At 43.2% G+C, this 14,114-nt stretch overlaps 1 protein-coding gene and 1 non-coding gene across 4 annotated transcripts; both read right to left on the minus strand.

Moving 5' to 3' along the window:
• Positions 1–919: 919 nt before the first annotated feature.
• On the minus strand, positions 920–12,361 carry ETFBKMT (electron transfer flavoprotein subunit beta lysine methyltransferase). Of its 3 annotated transcripts, XM_076007505.1 has the most exons (5): positions 12,241–12,361; positions 11,873–11,948; positions 8,658–9,080; positions 5,441–5,571; positions 920–3,593 (listed from the first exon to the last, which is right to left on the minus strand). In XM_076007505.1, the coding sequence occupies exons 3-5, from the start codon at positions 8,963–8,965 to the stop codon at positions 3,250–3,252; spliced, it is 783 nt and encodes a 260-aa protein (XP_075863620.1). In that variant the 5' UTR covers positions 8,966–9,080; positions 11,873–11,948; positions 12,241–12,361; the 3' UTR covers positions 920–3,249. The 3 variants fall into 3 exon arrangements, with proteins under 3 accessions (XP_075863620.1, XP_075863622.1, XP_075863621.1); XM_076007507.1 differs by lacking the exon at positions 11,873–11,948; XM_076007506.1 differs by having other exon boundaries at positions 11,873–12,361.
• Positions 7,219–7,350, minus strand: LOC142873627 (small Cajal body-specific RNA 20). Its single transcript, XR_012921620.1, has one exon.
• Positions 12,362–14,114: the final 1,753 nt, after the last annotated feature.

A 14,114-nucleotide genomic window follows, 5' to 3' on the forward strand; every position in this document is an offset into this window, starting at 1 on the left:
GCACTGATCCTCCCGCCTTGGCCTCCCAGAGTATTAGGATTACAGGTGTGAGCCACAGGACCTGGCCAAGTGCATCAACTCTTGCTGCATGAAATTTTCATTAGTCTATTGGGGCTTAAAAATTATAAATCCCAAATTTGGATTCAGCCTTAGTTAATAAGAATTATAGGCTACCATGGCACTGGATGATATTTTAGAGGAAATTATTTTGTTGACATGTTCTTTGAAAACTAAGGGTACTCTGCTTGATTATTGCCCTTCTCAGCAAGATAAAATTTGAGAAAATTATTACTATGGAGCACCGTTGGAAATCAACTTGATAACACAAAGAATAGATTTAATTTAAATATCTACAAACCCTACCTAATTCTGTTATCTTCTCTTAATGATTTATGAGGATGGCACAAGAAGGTCTTTGAAGTATCTAAATGTTACTTAAAATATTTTTTAGTCTCTCATATATATATATATATCAATGAACCCTGAAATGACTTTATAGCTTAACATACAGATTTCTATTAAGACCATTCACAATGGGCATTTATTGAAACCTTAAAATCTGTACCCCCACAATATGCCGAAATTAAAAAAAAATAAATAAATAAAAAAGCAAAAAAAAAAAAACAAAAAAAAACCTTCCACAGATGTAGCCAATCTAAAAATTAAAATAAAATAAAATAAAAAAAAAAACCCGACCATTCACATTTAAAGTAATTATTAGGCTGAGTGCGGTGGCTCATGCCTATAATCCTAGCATTCTGGGAAGCCAAGGCAGGAGGATCCCTTGAGCTCAGAATTCGAGACCAGCCTGAGCAAGAGTGAGATCCTGTCTCTACAAAAACTAGAAAAATTAGTCAGGCATGGTAGAGCAAGACTGTCTCAAAAAAAAAAAAAAAAAAAAAAAAAAAAGGTGATTCACTGACTTGTAATAGACTTGCAAGGGAATTCCAAGATCCTCTGCAACTCTAGCTTCAAGAATCCCATCTAATTATCCTATTTTCCTGTCTAAGCAACAACTCGTCCTTAATTCTTTTTCTGCATTTCTGCTGTATGACTATAACTCTGATCATATCTCTCTGGTATCCTAATCCTAGGGCAGTGAATAATATTAGAAAGCATAGAAAGCAGGTGTCGTAAACAATTCCGAAGCAGTCTGCAAGAACTGGAGGGTACGTTAGAAAGACTACATTTGATGTTTCACTTGTAATATTGTTCATATAACGAGAACAGTTACATGGCTGGATACTTTCCGGACAGCCCTTGTATGGTAGTGGAATTTAGTTTTAAATTAAAGAATAGGAAATACAGTACATGTAATTAGTATAAAATTCTAAGACCCAAAAGTAAAAACTAAATCTCCATCCACCACCCAGTCTACAAGCCATTTGGTTCCCTCTCAGAAAGCAACAATTCTTACCAGTTTATTTACCTTTCCAGAGATATTCTATGTATACAGTAAGCAAGTATGTATTTTATTAATATATATATATACATGTATGGGTAAATATATACATTTTTATAAAAATAGTGGCATAATATACATATTCTTCTTCACATTATTTTTCACTTATGTAATAGTATTTTTATTGATAACATCCTGACAACCCGGGGACATGTAATGGTGGCATAACCAGTTTCTAGCTAACCTTAGTAAACCATAAAGAGGAATCACAAGGTGTCACAGCACAGAATATGTAGGAAATTCTAAAATCTTTATTTTTCTCCATGATTATTAATTGAGGCCCTACTATGTACTGCATACTATATTAGACACCTTATACTTTCATTTAGTACAATAACCCTTTGAGGTAAGGTTTATTGAGTTTTGTTACTATTTTCTAGATGAGAAAATTAAAGTTTCAAGAGCTTAACTAGCCCAAAATTCTGGCTAGAACGTGACAGAGTTGCCTGACTCAAAAGCCTATGTACTCTGTTATGATACTAACTGTATATTTGATCTTTACAAATAACTTTTTAAATATACAATATTCTCCTAAGCCAGATGCAGTGGCACAAGCCTAGAGGCCCAGCTACTGGAGAGGCTGAGGCAGGAGGATCACTTGAGCCTGGGAGTTTGAGATTGCTGTGAGCTATGATCACACCTATGAATAGCCACTGTACTCCAGCCTGGGCATCATAGAGAGACTCCATCTCAAAAAAAAAAAAATCCTTCTACATTTTGTATTTTGTTTGTTTAATTCAAAGATTCATCACAGTTATCCTCAACTATAGAAACAAATTCAGCTAGAATTTCTTTTCTTTTTTTTTTTTTTTTTGAGACAGAGTCTCGCTTTGTTGTTTAGGCTAGAGTGAGTGCCGTGGCGTCAGCCTAGCTCACAGCAACCTCAAACTCCTGGGCTCAAGCGATCCTCAGCCTCCCGAGTAGCTGGGACTACAGGCATGTGCCACCATGCCTGGCTAATTTTTTCTATATATATTAGTTGGCCAATTAATTTCTTTCTATTTTAGTAGAGACGGGGTCTCACTCAGGCTGGTTTTGAACTCCTGACCTCGAGCAATCCGCCTGCCTCGGCCTCCCAGAGTGCTAGAATTACAGGCATGAGCCACCGCGCCTGGCCCAGCTAGAATTTCTAATTCATTTCCACTACTTAAATCACATGTTACCACCACTGAGTATTGCCTTCCATCATAATATTTCTATAACAGTAAAACTAGGGAAAAAATTGCAGACAGAGAATTGTATAATGAGCAAGCACAGAAATGCAGAACTAACAAAGATGCAGAGTAACAAAGGCTGATACAACTTTAAACCTTCATATTTGGAAACTAGATTTGCCATTTAACAGGAATTGCATTCTTTTTTTTGTTTGTTTGTTTGAGACAGAGTCTCACTTTGTTGCCCAGCCTAGAGTGAGTGCCGTGGAGTCAGCCTAGCTCACAGCAACCTCAATCTCCTGGGCTCAGGTGATCCTGCTGCCTCAGCCTCCCGAATAGCTGGGACTACAGGCATGCGCCACCATGCCCAGCTAATTTTTTCTATATATATTAGTTGGCCAATTAATTTCTTTCTGTTTATAGTAGAGACAGGATCTTGCTCTTGCTCAGGCTGATTTCGAACTCCGAGCAATCCGTCCACCTCGGCCTCCCAGAGTGCTAGGATTTCAGGCGTGTGCCGCCGCTCGAGGCCAGGAATTGCATTATTTAAACTAGAGAATATCTCCTGTGAAGAAAACTTTTAGGGTTAAATCCAAACATAACTATATTCATACTTGGAAGCACTTTGACAACTCAAGGCTGAAAATCCCACACTGTGCTTGTCGTCAGTCCATTGTTTTCCTGCCTGGTAGGCTCTGGAAGTGAATATTCTACCACTTTGTGCAGCTGATGCTGAATGCTGTGTCCACTGAACTGGGGCCTCCCAGGGTCCCCAATCAGTACTCGAGTTCTGTAGGTCCAGACGCAATTCTTCAGCCACTGATGAAGACTATCTGCAAGACTTTCATCATAAAACATATCTCCAAGAACAACAAGGTCCCACTTATCTTGTTTCAAATCCAAAATGTTTTTGGTTAAAATGGGCAAAGGATTCAGTCGGTTCAATTCACAATTTAGTGTAATAGCCATTCCTGCAACTTTAAAAAGGCATATAATGATTGATACATGGTAGGCTGTTATAATTCCCTATTGATTAATTTAAATAACTTAGAAAATCTCCTAGCAATATGGGTTTTTTTCCCTTTTTGTTAAAAGGTTTCTTTTTTTTTAGGCAAACAGTCTAAAGTTTATGGCAATATAAGCCATATACTAGAATTTCTGAATATATGACAAGATATCCTAAAAACAAAACAACCCAAAATACCTAGAAACATTGGGATTTTAGGAACATCTGCTTATCTCTTTTTTTTTTTTGAGGCAGAGTCTTGCTTTGTTACCCTGGCTAGAGTGAGTGCCATGGCGTCAGCCTAGCTCACAGCAACCTCAAACTCCTGGGCTCAAGCAATCCTGCTGCCTCAGCCTCTCAAGTAGCTGGGACTACAGGCATGCGCCACCATGCCCAGCTAATTTTTTTCTATATATATTAGTTGGCCGATTAATTTCTTTCTATTTATAGTAGAGGCGGGGGTCTCGCTCTTGCTCAGGCTGGTTTCGAACTCCTGACCTCAAGCAATCCACCCGCCTTGGCCTCCTGGAGTGCCAGGATTACAGGCGTGAGCACTGCGCCTGGCCATTTGCTTATCTCAAACCAAGAGTTTTGGATTTTCTGTGGACAAGGAAACAAGCCTTGGGTTTGAGCATGACAGCAAATTAGAAATGAGATCCCTGTATAAGATACAGATCTTCAAGGGCTATATCCTCATTGAAAGGGTGGATCAGAAGAAAATCAGATAAAATAAAAACTTGTCTCAACTTGAGTTCTATTGAAATAAAAATCTCCCCTAAAGACACAGGTCTATCCCCACTTGGGTTTGGGATCAAAGAAACACTATTTCAGGCAGGGCTCACACCTGTAATCCTAGCACTCTGGGAGGCCAAGGCAGGCAGATTGCTAGATGTCAGGAGTTCGAAACCAGCCTGAGCAAGAGCGAGACCCCCGTCTCTACTATAAATAGAAAGAAATTAACTGGCTAACTAAAAATATATGTATAAAAAAATTAGCAGGCATGGTGTTGCATGCCTATAGTCCTAGCTATTCAATAGGCTGAGGCAGGAGGATTGCTTGAGCCCAGGAGTTTGAGGTTGCTGTGAGCTAGGCTGACTCCACGGCACTCACTCTAGCCTGGGCAACAAAGTGAAACTCTGTCTCAAAAAATAAATAAATAGGCCGGGCGCGGTGGCTCACGCCTGTAATCCTAGCACTCTGGGAGGCCGAGGCGGGCGGATTGCTCAAGGTCAGGAGTTCAAAACCAGCCTGAGCGAGACCCCGTCTCTACCATAAAAATAGAAAGAAATTAATTGGCCAACTAATATATATAATATAAAAAAAAAAATCAGCCGGGCATGGTGGCTCGTGCCTGTAGTCCCAGCTACTCGGGAGGCTGAGGCAGGAAGATCGCTTGAGCCCAGGAGTTTGAGGTTGCTGTGAGCTAGGCTGACGCCACGGCACTCACTCTAGCCTAGGCAAGAAAGCGAGACTCTGTCTCAAAAAATAAATAAATAAATAAATAAATAAATAAACAAACAAACACTATTTCAGGAAATTCCTAGCCCAGAAATTAACATAAGTGCTTCCTGGTTGGTATACTTCCAGGATGTCTGGCAGATGCAAATGCAAATCCTCTTGGGAAAAATGTACCATCAACTCAGGCTTCAGAGGATTCTCACAAATAATGTCCCACTGAACAAAAATTCATAATATCAGATTACAAAAAGAAAATATCAGATGGCAATAAGCTATCACATTGACATATGTGTACATATTTATCCCAGAAAGAAAAAAAAGAAAAGATGAGCTTTAAATTTTTGGACTATGAATACTTACTAGGATCTATGTCATTGGCCAAGATCCTTGATGCTCCACTCATCTTAGCAGCAATGGCTGTAGCTCCACATCCACTCCCCAGATCTAATACAGATTTCCCTCTGACAACATCAGGATGATCCAGAAGATACCTACATTAAAAAGAAGGGGGGAAACGTGGGAATAGGTCAGTAAAAGGTATTAAAAGAGAGAGAGCGATAGAGAGAAGAGATGTCTTCAGGTTGACTGGACAAAAGAAATAGTGGAACCTAGCAGAAGAACTTGGTCCAACTTTGGCAAGTTTGGTCTGACTAGAGTGAGACAAAGACCATCTTCAGAGCTGGGCAGTGGTGGCAACGGAGAAGACCTAGTCATTTGGTCTTTCTCTTTAGCAGGTGTGAAGAGTAGTTCCATACAACTGACCAATCATGCTCTTCAGCTTAAAAAAGTTGTAAAGAAAAATAAAAGTCTCAGGATCCCCCAAACCAATTATGTAAAAGTTAAGCCTGGAGACTGAGTCATGCAACACTGTTGTCCTTTTCTCTTAATAGACAGCTGTCACTTTGCAACCTTGTGTCAAAGCACTATATATTAGCCAGACCCCTACAAAAGGGAAAAGGCCTCATGCATCTCCAGATGACTGCCCTCACACAGAAGTAAATGTGGGGCCAGCCCCTAAACCCTTCAAGATGTATATCCTCCCATAAACAAGGACATGTCAACTGGAACCTAAGTCTAACTTCTTGTCCATGAAACTAAACTAAATTAGTCAGGAATGGTGGTACACCTGTAGTCCCAGCTACTTAGGAGGTTGAGGCAGGAGGATCGCTTGAGTCTAGGAGTTTGAGGTTACAGTGAGCTACGATGATGCCACGGCACTCTAGCCCAGGCAACAGAGCAAGACCCTGTCTCAAAAAAAAAAGAAAAAAGAAAACAAAGAAAAAGACAAAATGTGGCAACACAACCAGAAAATTGGCATTGTTTGGTACCACCTGGAAAGCTTCCTAGTCCTTGGATTTCCCCCCAAAAGACCTATACTTTCTTTTTTTTTTTGCACAAAAACAGATTTATTGCTTTTAAAACAAAATAAGATGCTCTCAAAAAACTTTTTTTCTTTTTTTTACACCCCTGGGTGGGCATGAACAGAGAACTTTTTTAGTGAAGAAAATATTTTCAGAACTTTGAAACTTTTCTAACATATTTTGTCAGCTGATGACGGAAGTATTCCAATATTGACAACTTTCCAGAGGCAAGTGCCAGGCTGGACCACATGACCGTGTGGCCCCACAGCTGTCCCACTGGGACATGGCCACTGCTTAGAAGCGTGGCTCGCGCGTGCGGCTGGTGTACTGAGTGTCAGGTCTGACTGCCTTGCCCTGCCGCCGGCGCCGCTCCTTCTTCTCCAGCACCCACTCTCGGCTCTTCCTCGCCACTGCCCGCCTCGCCATGCTGAGCCGGACCCTTCCATTCCACAATGACAGGACCCACTCTGGACACTCGCCTTCCTCATAAACGCTGGGGCCAAAGAAGTGGCGGCAAGAGGGCTATCTCCCTCACAGGCATCTTGGTGGCAGATGACCGACCACTAGCTTGCTGGCCATGCAAACATCCCACCTGTGGGGCAGACAGGTCGCCACACACTACACTGGTGGCAACCCAGGCCAAGATCACCTGACAAGAGCCTGGCAGTGTCCAAGGAAAGCCACAGGCCCCGTGCCCAGTAATGCCACTGAAGGCCCCAGTGTGGTCTTGGGGTCAGCATGCCTTGTGTCAACCAAGTGGGGCCTCCCAGTAACTGGGAATGTGTGAGGCAGGAAAACAAGGCTGCCCAGCTCGAGGCAGTCCTGACAGTGATCCTCTGGGGTTCATCTCGGCCTCTGTCCTTGGCTGCGGAGAAACTGGACCCCCGACAGCCCCAAGGGAGAGAGGCCCTGAAGACCTATGCTTTCTATATTTATAGACTTTGCATTTAAAACAGAAGTCCTTAACACCCTTTTAAGGTTTTACAGCTTTATAACTTCATGGCATAAAGAGATTAAATCATTTGCCAATCCCTGAACAAAGACTGCATGCAATACTTAAAAAGCATAGAAAATGTCCTAAGAAGACCTTTATGGTATGGAGAGTAGGAAGGGGTGAGGGAGGACCTTAAAAATGCAAATTTAAGTCCAGAGTGGGCCTAAGTTGTCAATAAGCCACTAGAGAAGAAAGAATCCTTGAGCAACTCACTAGCATCGCTTTTATTTATTTATTTATTTATTTATTTTAGACAGTCTTACTCTGTTGTCCGGGCTAGAGTGCCGTGGCGTCAGCCTAGCTCACAGCAACCTCAAACTCCTGGGCTTAAGCGATCCTTCTGCCTCAGCCTCCTAAGTAGCTGGGACTACAGGCATCCGCTACCATACCCAGCTAATTTTTTCTCTATATATTAATTGGCCAATTAATTTCTTTCTATTTTTAGTAGAGACGGGGTCTCCCTCTTGCTCAGGCTGGTTTCGAACTCTTGACCTTGAGCGATCCACCCGCCTTGGCCTTCCAGAGTGCTAGGATTACAGGCATGAGCCACCAAGCCTGGTCTAGCATCTCTTGTTTTATGGAAGAAGAGGCAACTACGGAGGGAATGTGAGAGCAGCTATTTCTGGATCATTTATAGCTGTCTCAGGTCTTTTATTTTTTGAGGCAGAGTCTCACTATGTTGCCCAGGCTAGAGTGAGTGCCATGGTGTCAGCCTAGCTCACAACAACCTCAATCTCCTGGGCTCAAGCAATCCTGCTGCCTCAGCCTTCCGAGAAGCTGGGACTACAGGCATGTGCCACCATGCCCAGCTAATTTTTTCTACTTATTTTTAGTTGGTCAATTAATTTCTTTCTATTTATAGTAGAGATGGGGTCTCGCTGGTTTCGAACTCCTGACCTCGAGCAGTCCACCCACCTCGGCCTCCCAGAGTGCTAGGATTATAGGCATGAGCCACCTCACCTGGCCTGTCTCAGGTCTTGACAGCTGACCTTAGGATGCTCTTGGGGAGACAGCTATATTTGGGGAAATATCTTGAAAAGTTTGGGTTAGAAGGGGAAACTATACAACAAAACAACCAAAAAAATATTGCTAACCTGTTCTAAATAAGAAAACAAGTAGACTTTTGCTCTGGTTTTTTGTAGGGGCAGGAGAATGAGGAGTGGGCTGAAAAGAGAAAGGATCTGTAGCAGCCGTAAAGGTTCCTATTTCAAGAGGGCAGTACCTAGACAGGGCTTGGCCTCCTGGCCAGTAGATTGCCCAGTAAGGATCACTGTGGGGCCACAGGTCAGCTCTTTCCCACCACAACTTGCACCTGGGGGTCAAGAGCCGCAATTGGATTTCGGGGGTGAGGCTGCCACTGCCGGTGACTTCAGTGTTCTCCTCCAGGAAAGCTCTCATCTCAGGATCCAAAAAGCTTCCAGCTCCTCTCCAGGAACAGTTGGCCCAGGGAAACAAAGGAGGACGTCTCACAGCCTGCAGAAGGAGAACACAGCAGCTCCTGCGAGCTTTCCAACCTAGACTCAAAGCCATCAGGCCTTACCCTAAACGCAGGTTCTGTCAGTGTTGCTGTTGATAAGGGCTGCTCCTCATGGGGAAAGAACAAGGGGTGTCTTTCAACTTGATCTCAACTGGAATTTCTGGATCTCTAAATAACAAATAAAAAAAAATACTAAAAAATCCAAGGCTGACCAACATTTCCAGATCTTATTCCATGATAAGAAAACATTACAGTGTAAGTTCTGTATCTGATGATTCACAGGTGCAAGTTCATTTCAGGTGGAAGCTTTTGATGCATCAACTTGGGGAAATCAAATCTTTTAAAATGATGCATTTTCTTAAAAGAACCATTTTAATAATTTAGAACAAATATATAAATATTAGGTTTTGAGAGAATCCTCAAGAAAATGCCTGTTACATAAAATAAGGTATACAGTTGTCCCTCGGTATCCACGGGGGGTTGGTGGACCTTGTGGATCCACTCAGGAACCCCAGGACCACCCCCATACTAAAATCCAAGAAAACTCAAGTCCCTTACATAAAATGGCATAGTATTTGCATGTAAACTATACATATCCTCCCATACACTGTACTTTTTTTTGAGACAGAGTCTCTCACTTTGTTGCCCAGACTTGAGTGAGTGCCGTGGCACCAGCCTAGCTCACAGCAACCTCAATCTCCTGGGCTCAAGCAATCCTGCTGCCTCAGCCTTCTGAGTAGCTGGGACTACAGGCATGCGCCACCATGCCTATATATATTAGTTGGCCAATTAATTTCTTTCTATTTATAGTAGAGACGGGGTCTTGCTCTTGCTCAGGCTGGTTTTGAACTCCTGACCTCAAGCAATCCCGCCTTGGCCTCCCAGAGTGCTTAGGATTACAGTCGTGAGCCACCACACCTGGCCAATTTCTTTCTGTTTTTAGCAGAGACGGGGGTCTCCCTCTTGCTCAGGGTGGTCTCGAACTCCTGACCTTGAGTGATTCACTTGCCTTGGCCTCCCAGAGTCCAGGATTACAGGCTAGGCGCGGTGAGCCACCGCGCCTAGCCTGTACTCTTTTTCAATGTATTACAGGGTACAAATAATTTTAGATACATGGATCAGTTCAATACACTCTATTAATACTTTAAATCATCTGTAGATTATTTATAATAATTTTGCAGGTGGGGGAGATAAAAAAGGAAAATAGATTACTTATAATAGTTAATATTAATACAATGTCCTGTAATCCTAGCACTAGGGGAGGCCGAGGAAGGAGGGTTGCTCAAGGTCAGGAGTTCGAAACCAGCCTGAGCAAGAGCGAGACCCCATCTCTACTGAAAACAGAAATAAATTAATTGGCCAACTAAAACATATATAGAAAAAATTAGCCGGGCATGGTAGCGCATGCCTATAGTCCCAGCTACTCGGAAGGCTGAGACAGAAGGATCGCTTGAGCCCAGGAGTTTGAGGTTGCTGTTAGGCTGATGCCACGGCACTGTAGCCCAGGCAACACAGTGAGACTCTGTCTCAAAAAAAGAAAAAAAATACAATGTAAGTGCTATGTAAATAATTGTTATCCTGTATTTTTTGTATCATTTTTATTGTTGTATTGTTATTGTATTATATTATTATTATATTGTTTATGTTGTTATATAGAAGGATGATTGTAGCTTTAAAGTTCTTTCATGCATTTAACAAATCACTTACTTTTAAGTGGGCATGCTTGGCAACTGTGAAGAAAATAAACAAAAGTCCTCCATCTTCAGGAAGCTTACAGTCTAGTGGTGGGACAGAGCAGTTAAGGCAAACAGATTTTGCCCTTATAAACTCTAGCCAAGAATTGTGGGGGTTAACAAACTATAATTGTCTGTAGGTAGAGATATACAAATTATACTAACTATACTATTTCATTAAAGATTGTCACATCATAAAACAATCGAGTTTCAGAATTTTTTCTTAAAAAAAGAAACTTTATGGATTTAATTGTAATAAAATAACATCAAATCCCAAATCTTTTTCTGTAAATATCTCTGATGGTTCAATTTTACCAAGCCTGGACTGAAAAGATTTGTCCTAATAGAAAAACACCTTGATAAGTATAAGTGGGAATGAGGAACAGCAATTTAAACACAAATTATACACCCAGTTGTTTGGGACCTCTGATCTGTTCTTCACAAATGTTTTATTTTATTTTTTTTTTTTTTTGAGACAGAGTCTCGCTTTCTTGCCTAGGCTAGAGTGAGTGCCGTGGCGTCAGCCTAGCTCACAGCAACCTCAAACTCCTGGGCTCAAGCGATCCTCCTGCCTCAGCCTCCCGAGTAGCTGGGACTACAGGCACAAGCCACCATGCCCGGCTGATTTATATATATATATATATATTAGTTGGCCAATTAATTTCTTTCTATTTTTATGGTAGAGACGGGGTCTCGCTCTTGCTCAGGCTGGTTTTGAACTCCTGACCTTGAGCAATCCGCCCGCCTCGGCCTCCCAGAGTGCTAGGATTACAGGCGTGAGCCACCGCGCCCGGCCTCCACAAATGTTTTAAATAGTCTCACATCCACCCAAGTATTTAGAGTAGGGGTCAAAAACTCAACTGCCTACAAGGTCCCAGACATCAGAAACGAGTGAGGCAGGCTGGTTGAAAGATAACAGAGAGGCTGTGGCAAACTGGAGACCGTTTCTAAACAGACCAAAAGGGCCAGACAGGAATGTATTGCCAGACCTTCCAGTTTCTTAAAATAATCCAGAAATCCCGATATTTACACATTAGCTCCGGCTTTTGAACACTGGCGACTCATTCATATAGCAAATGACAGGGCAGGCCAACACGCAGGTCAGGTCACTAGTGTGTGAACTCCGGGTAGACAGTCAGCAAGGTAGTTACCACACTTTTATGCTCTGGGGACCCCAGGGGTCTCTAAGAGCCTGACATCCCATTAGACTAATTCTTTTTTTCTTACCCTCCACTGGAGCAATGCATCATTAGACCAATTCTGTCATCACGCAGCTTTGGGCTATCCCTTGAATGATACGAGCCTAAGGTTTAAAATTAAAGCAGAGCAAACAGGAGATTATTTTGGATTCGGACACCAGGCCATTCAGACCGATGCTTCCCTCTCCCTCCCCAGCTCCAATGACGACGCCTCGGTTATGCGGCGTGTGGGTAAGTGGTGGACACTTGGTTAGTACCAATACTAACAGATAAGGAAAGATGATGGGATAGACAGGGTCAGGTTCCAAAAACTGTTTCTGACCCCTTTATTTTCCTGCAAAGGACGACAGGAGCCGATCCTTAAAGGGGCAGGCACAGGCCTGCTCATCCTCTCACCTGGCTTTGCTAACACCGCGCTCGACAGTAGAGCACAGGCCGCGTCTGTCACTCGTCCCTGCGAGTCGTTCCGCGCATTCTTCCCGGCCCCGCGAGGCGGTCTCGCTTCCCTAGATGCGAGTTCGCGCGAGAGGCGGGGCTGCGGGAGGCGGGGCAGGGCTGTGGAGACAGGGCGGGGCTGCGAAGACAGGGCGGGGCTTCTGGCTGCAGGGCGGGGCTTCTGGCAGTGGGGCGGGGCGGGGCTGAGGAAGGGGGTGTGACTGACCCGTGCGGCCCCGCCCCACCCGCCTTCTCCCAGGGTGGTGCTTTCCTGTTCCCTACACTTTCTTAAAGGGGCGGAAGTGTGAAAACCCAGGGACATCTTCACTTCACCTGGAAAGTAAGGGAATGTTAAATGTGTGCAATGTTTATCGAATTCTGATTTCTAAAAAATTCATTCTGAAACTATGTAATGTTAGGGACCGACCTTCCACAGCCCCACTGGACAGAAAAGCAGAGACATCGAGGATGCAATCACACAAGAGGAGGTTTATTTTCTGGCTAGCCAGGGTCCAAGCCCCAGAGCACCAATGCAGTGGCCACTCTCACAGGCAAGGACCCCGACCAGAACAACGGCATGCCTTTTATCCCCATGGTGCACAAACTTCGCACAAGCTGACTACGCATGGATCATGAGTTGACCTTTAAAATGATTGGTTGCCCACTATTGCCTTTTTTGAAATAATTGGCGGGTTGGTTGCCCCCTATTGCCTGATGGGCCAGTTGCCTGTGCTTTAATGACCTCATCCCATAATTCCCCTTACAACGGTGTAGCAAGCAAGCAATGACCAGAAGCAAAGGTTTGCGGTTAGCTCATTGCCCCACCCAAATAAATTCTTGACAATTGGAAAAACTCCTCTGCCCTTCAAATTCCTCTGCCCTACAGTATGTGAACATCTACTATGTGCTAGTCACACTTCTAGGCACTGGGCATAGAGTGGTGAGCAAAATAGACGCAGTATAAGCCCTTTATGGTGCTTACATTCAGCTGCAATCAAATCATAATGAATGTCCTCCCTTCTATAACAATTTTCATGAATGCAGTACCTAAATCTATTGGCAGTCTGTACAGCTCAAGTCTGGATCCGTGTAGCTGCCTTTCGGCTGCACTCAGCTATCTCGCTGGCCCCTTCAACACACCAAAATGAACTTACCATCTCACCTGACAACAATTAAAACTTGCTGTGGCGAGCCAGAGGGAGAAAAAGTTATCCAAAACCAAAAAGAAATGGGCAAACGGATGAAGGAGCTCAGGAAATTTCACCCCCAAATATGACTCCTTGGGATAAAGAGTATTTGGCCCAAATCATTTAAATATAATACCCTTGCCTCAGGTTAATTTAATTTGCAAAAAGAATCATTTGCAAGTCAATCTGTTTCCCCATACCATTTGTCCTCCCTTGCAAGATTTGTCACCCCTCAATGAAATTACCTGTGTTCCTCATTTCCCCCGCTCCCCTACAAAGCAGGTATAAAAATATCTGGATCCCACTGGGATGTTGAGTAAGCAATCTGTGATTCTCCCCATGTGCATGGTAAATAAACTCTTCTCTTATTAATCGGCCTTAATTGTGAGCTGATCTTTCATAGAACTCTCTGGGGGAAAGGCAAGCTTCCCTTCCTTCCCTTCGCTCCTACACCATGTTTCTGCATCTTAGTTTGCAGTTTCAGGAATGCACTGGCAGCTGCCTGTTCAAAATCAGAACTTGTCACTGGGGTTCTCTGATCCTTCCATGGGTTTAACAGGTTTTCGGCTTTCCATGCATGGATGGAAAAATCCAAACTCCGAAATAATTTAAAGAGATTTATTCTGAGCCAAATTTGAGGGCTATGCC

This window comes from Microcebus murinus, chromosome 10 (genome assembly GCF_040939455.1).
Source record: "Microcebus murinus isolate Inina chromosome 10, M.murinus_Inina_mat1.0, whole genome shotgun sequence".
In the NCBI taxonomy this organism is placed as follows: Eukaryota; Metazoa; Chordata; class Mammalia; order Primates; family Cheirogaleidae; genus Microcebus; species Microcebus murinus.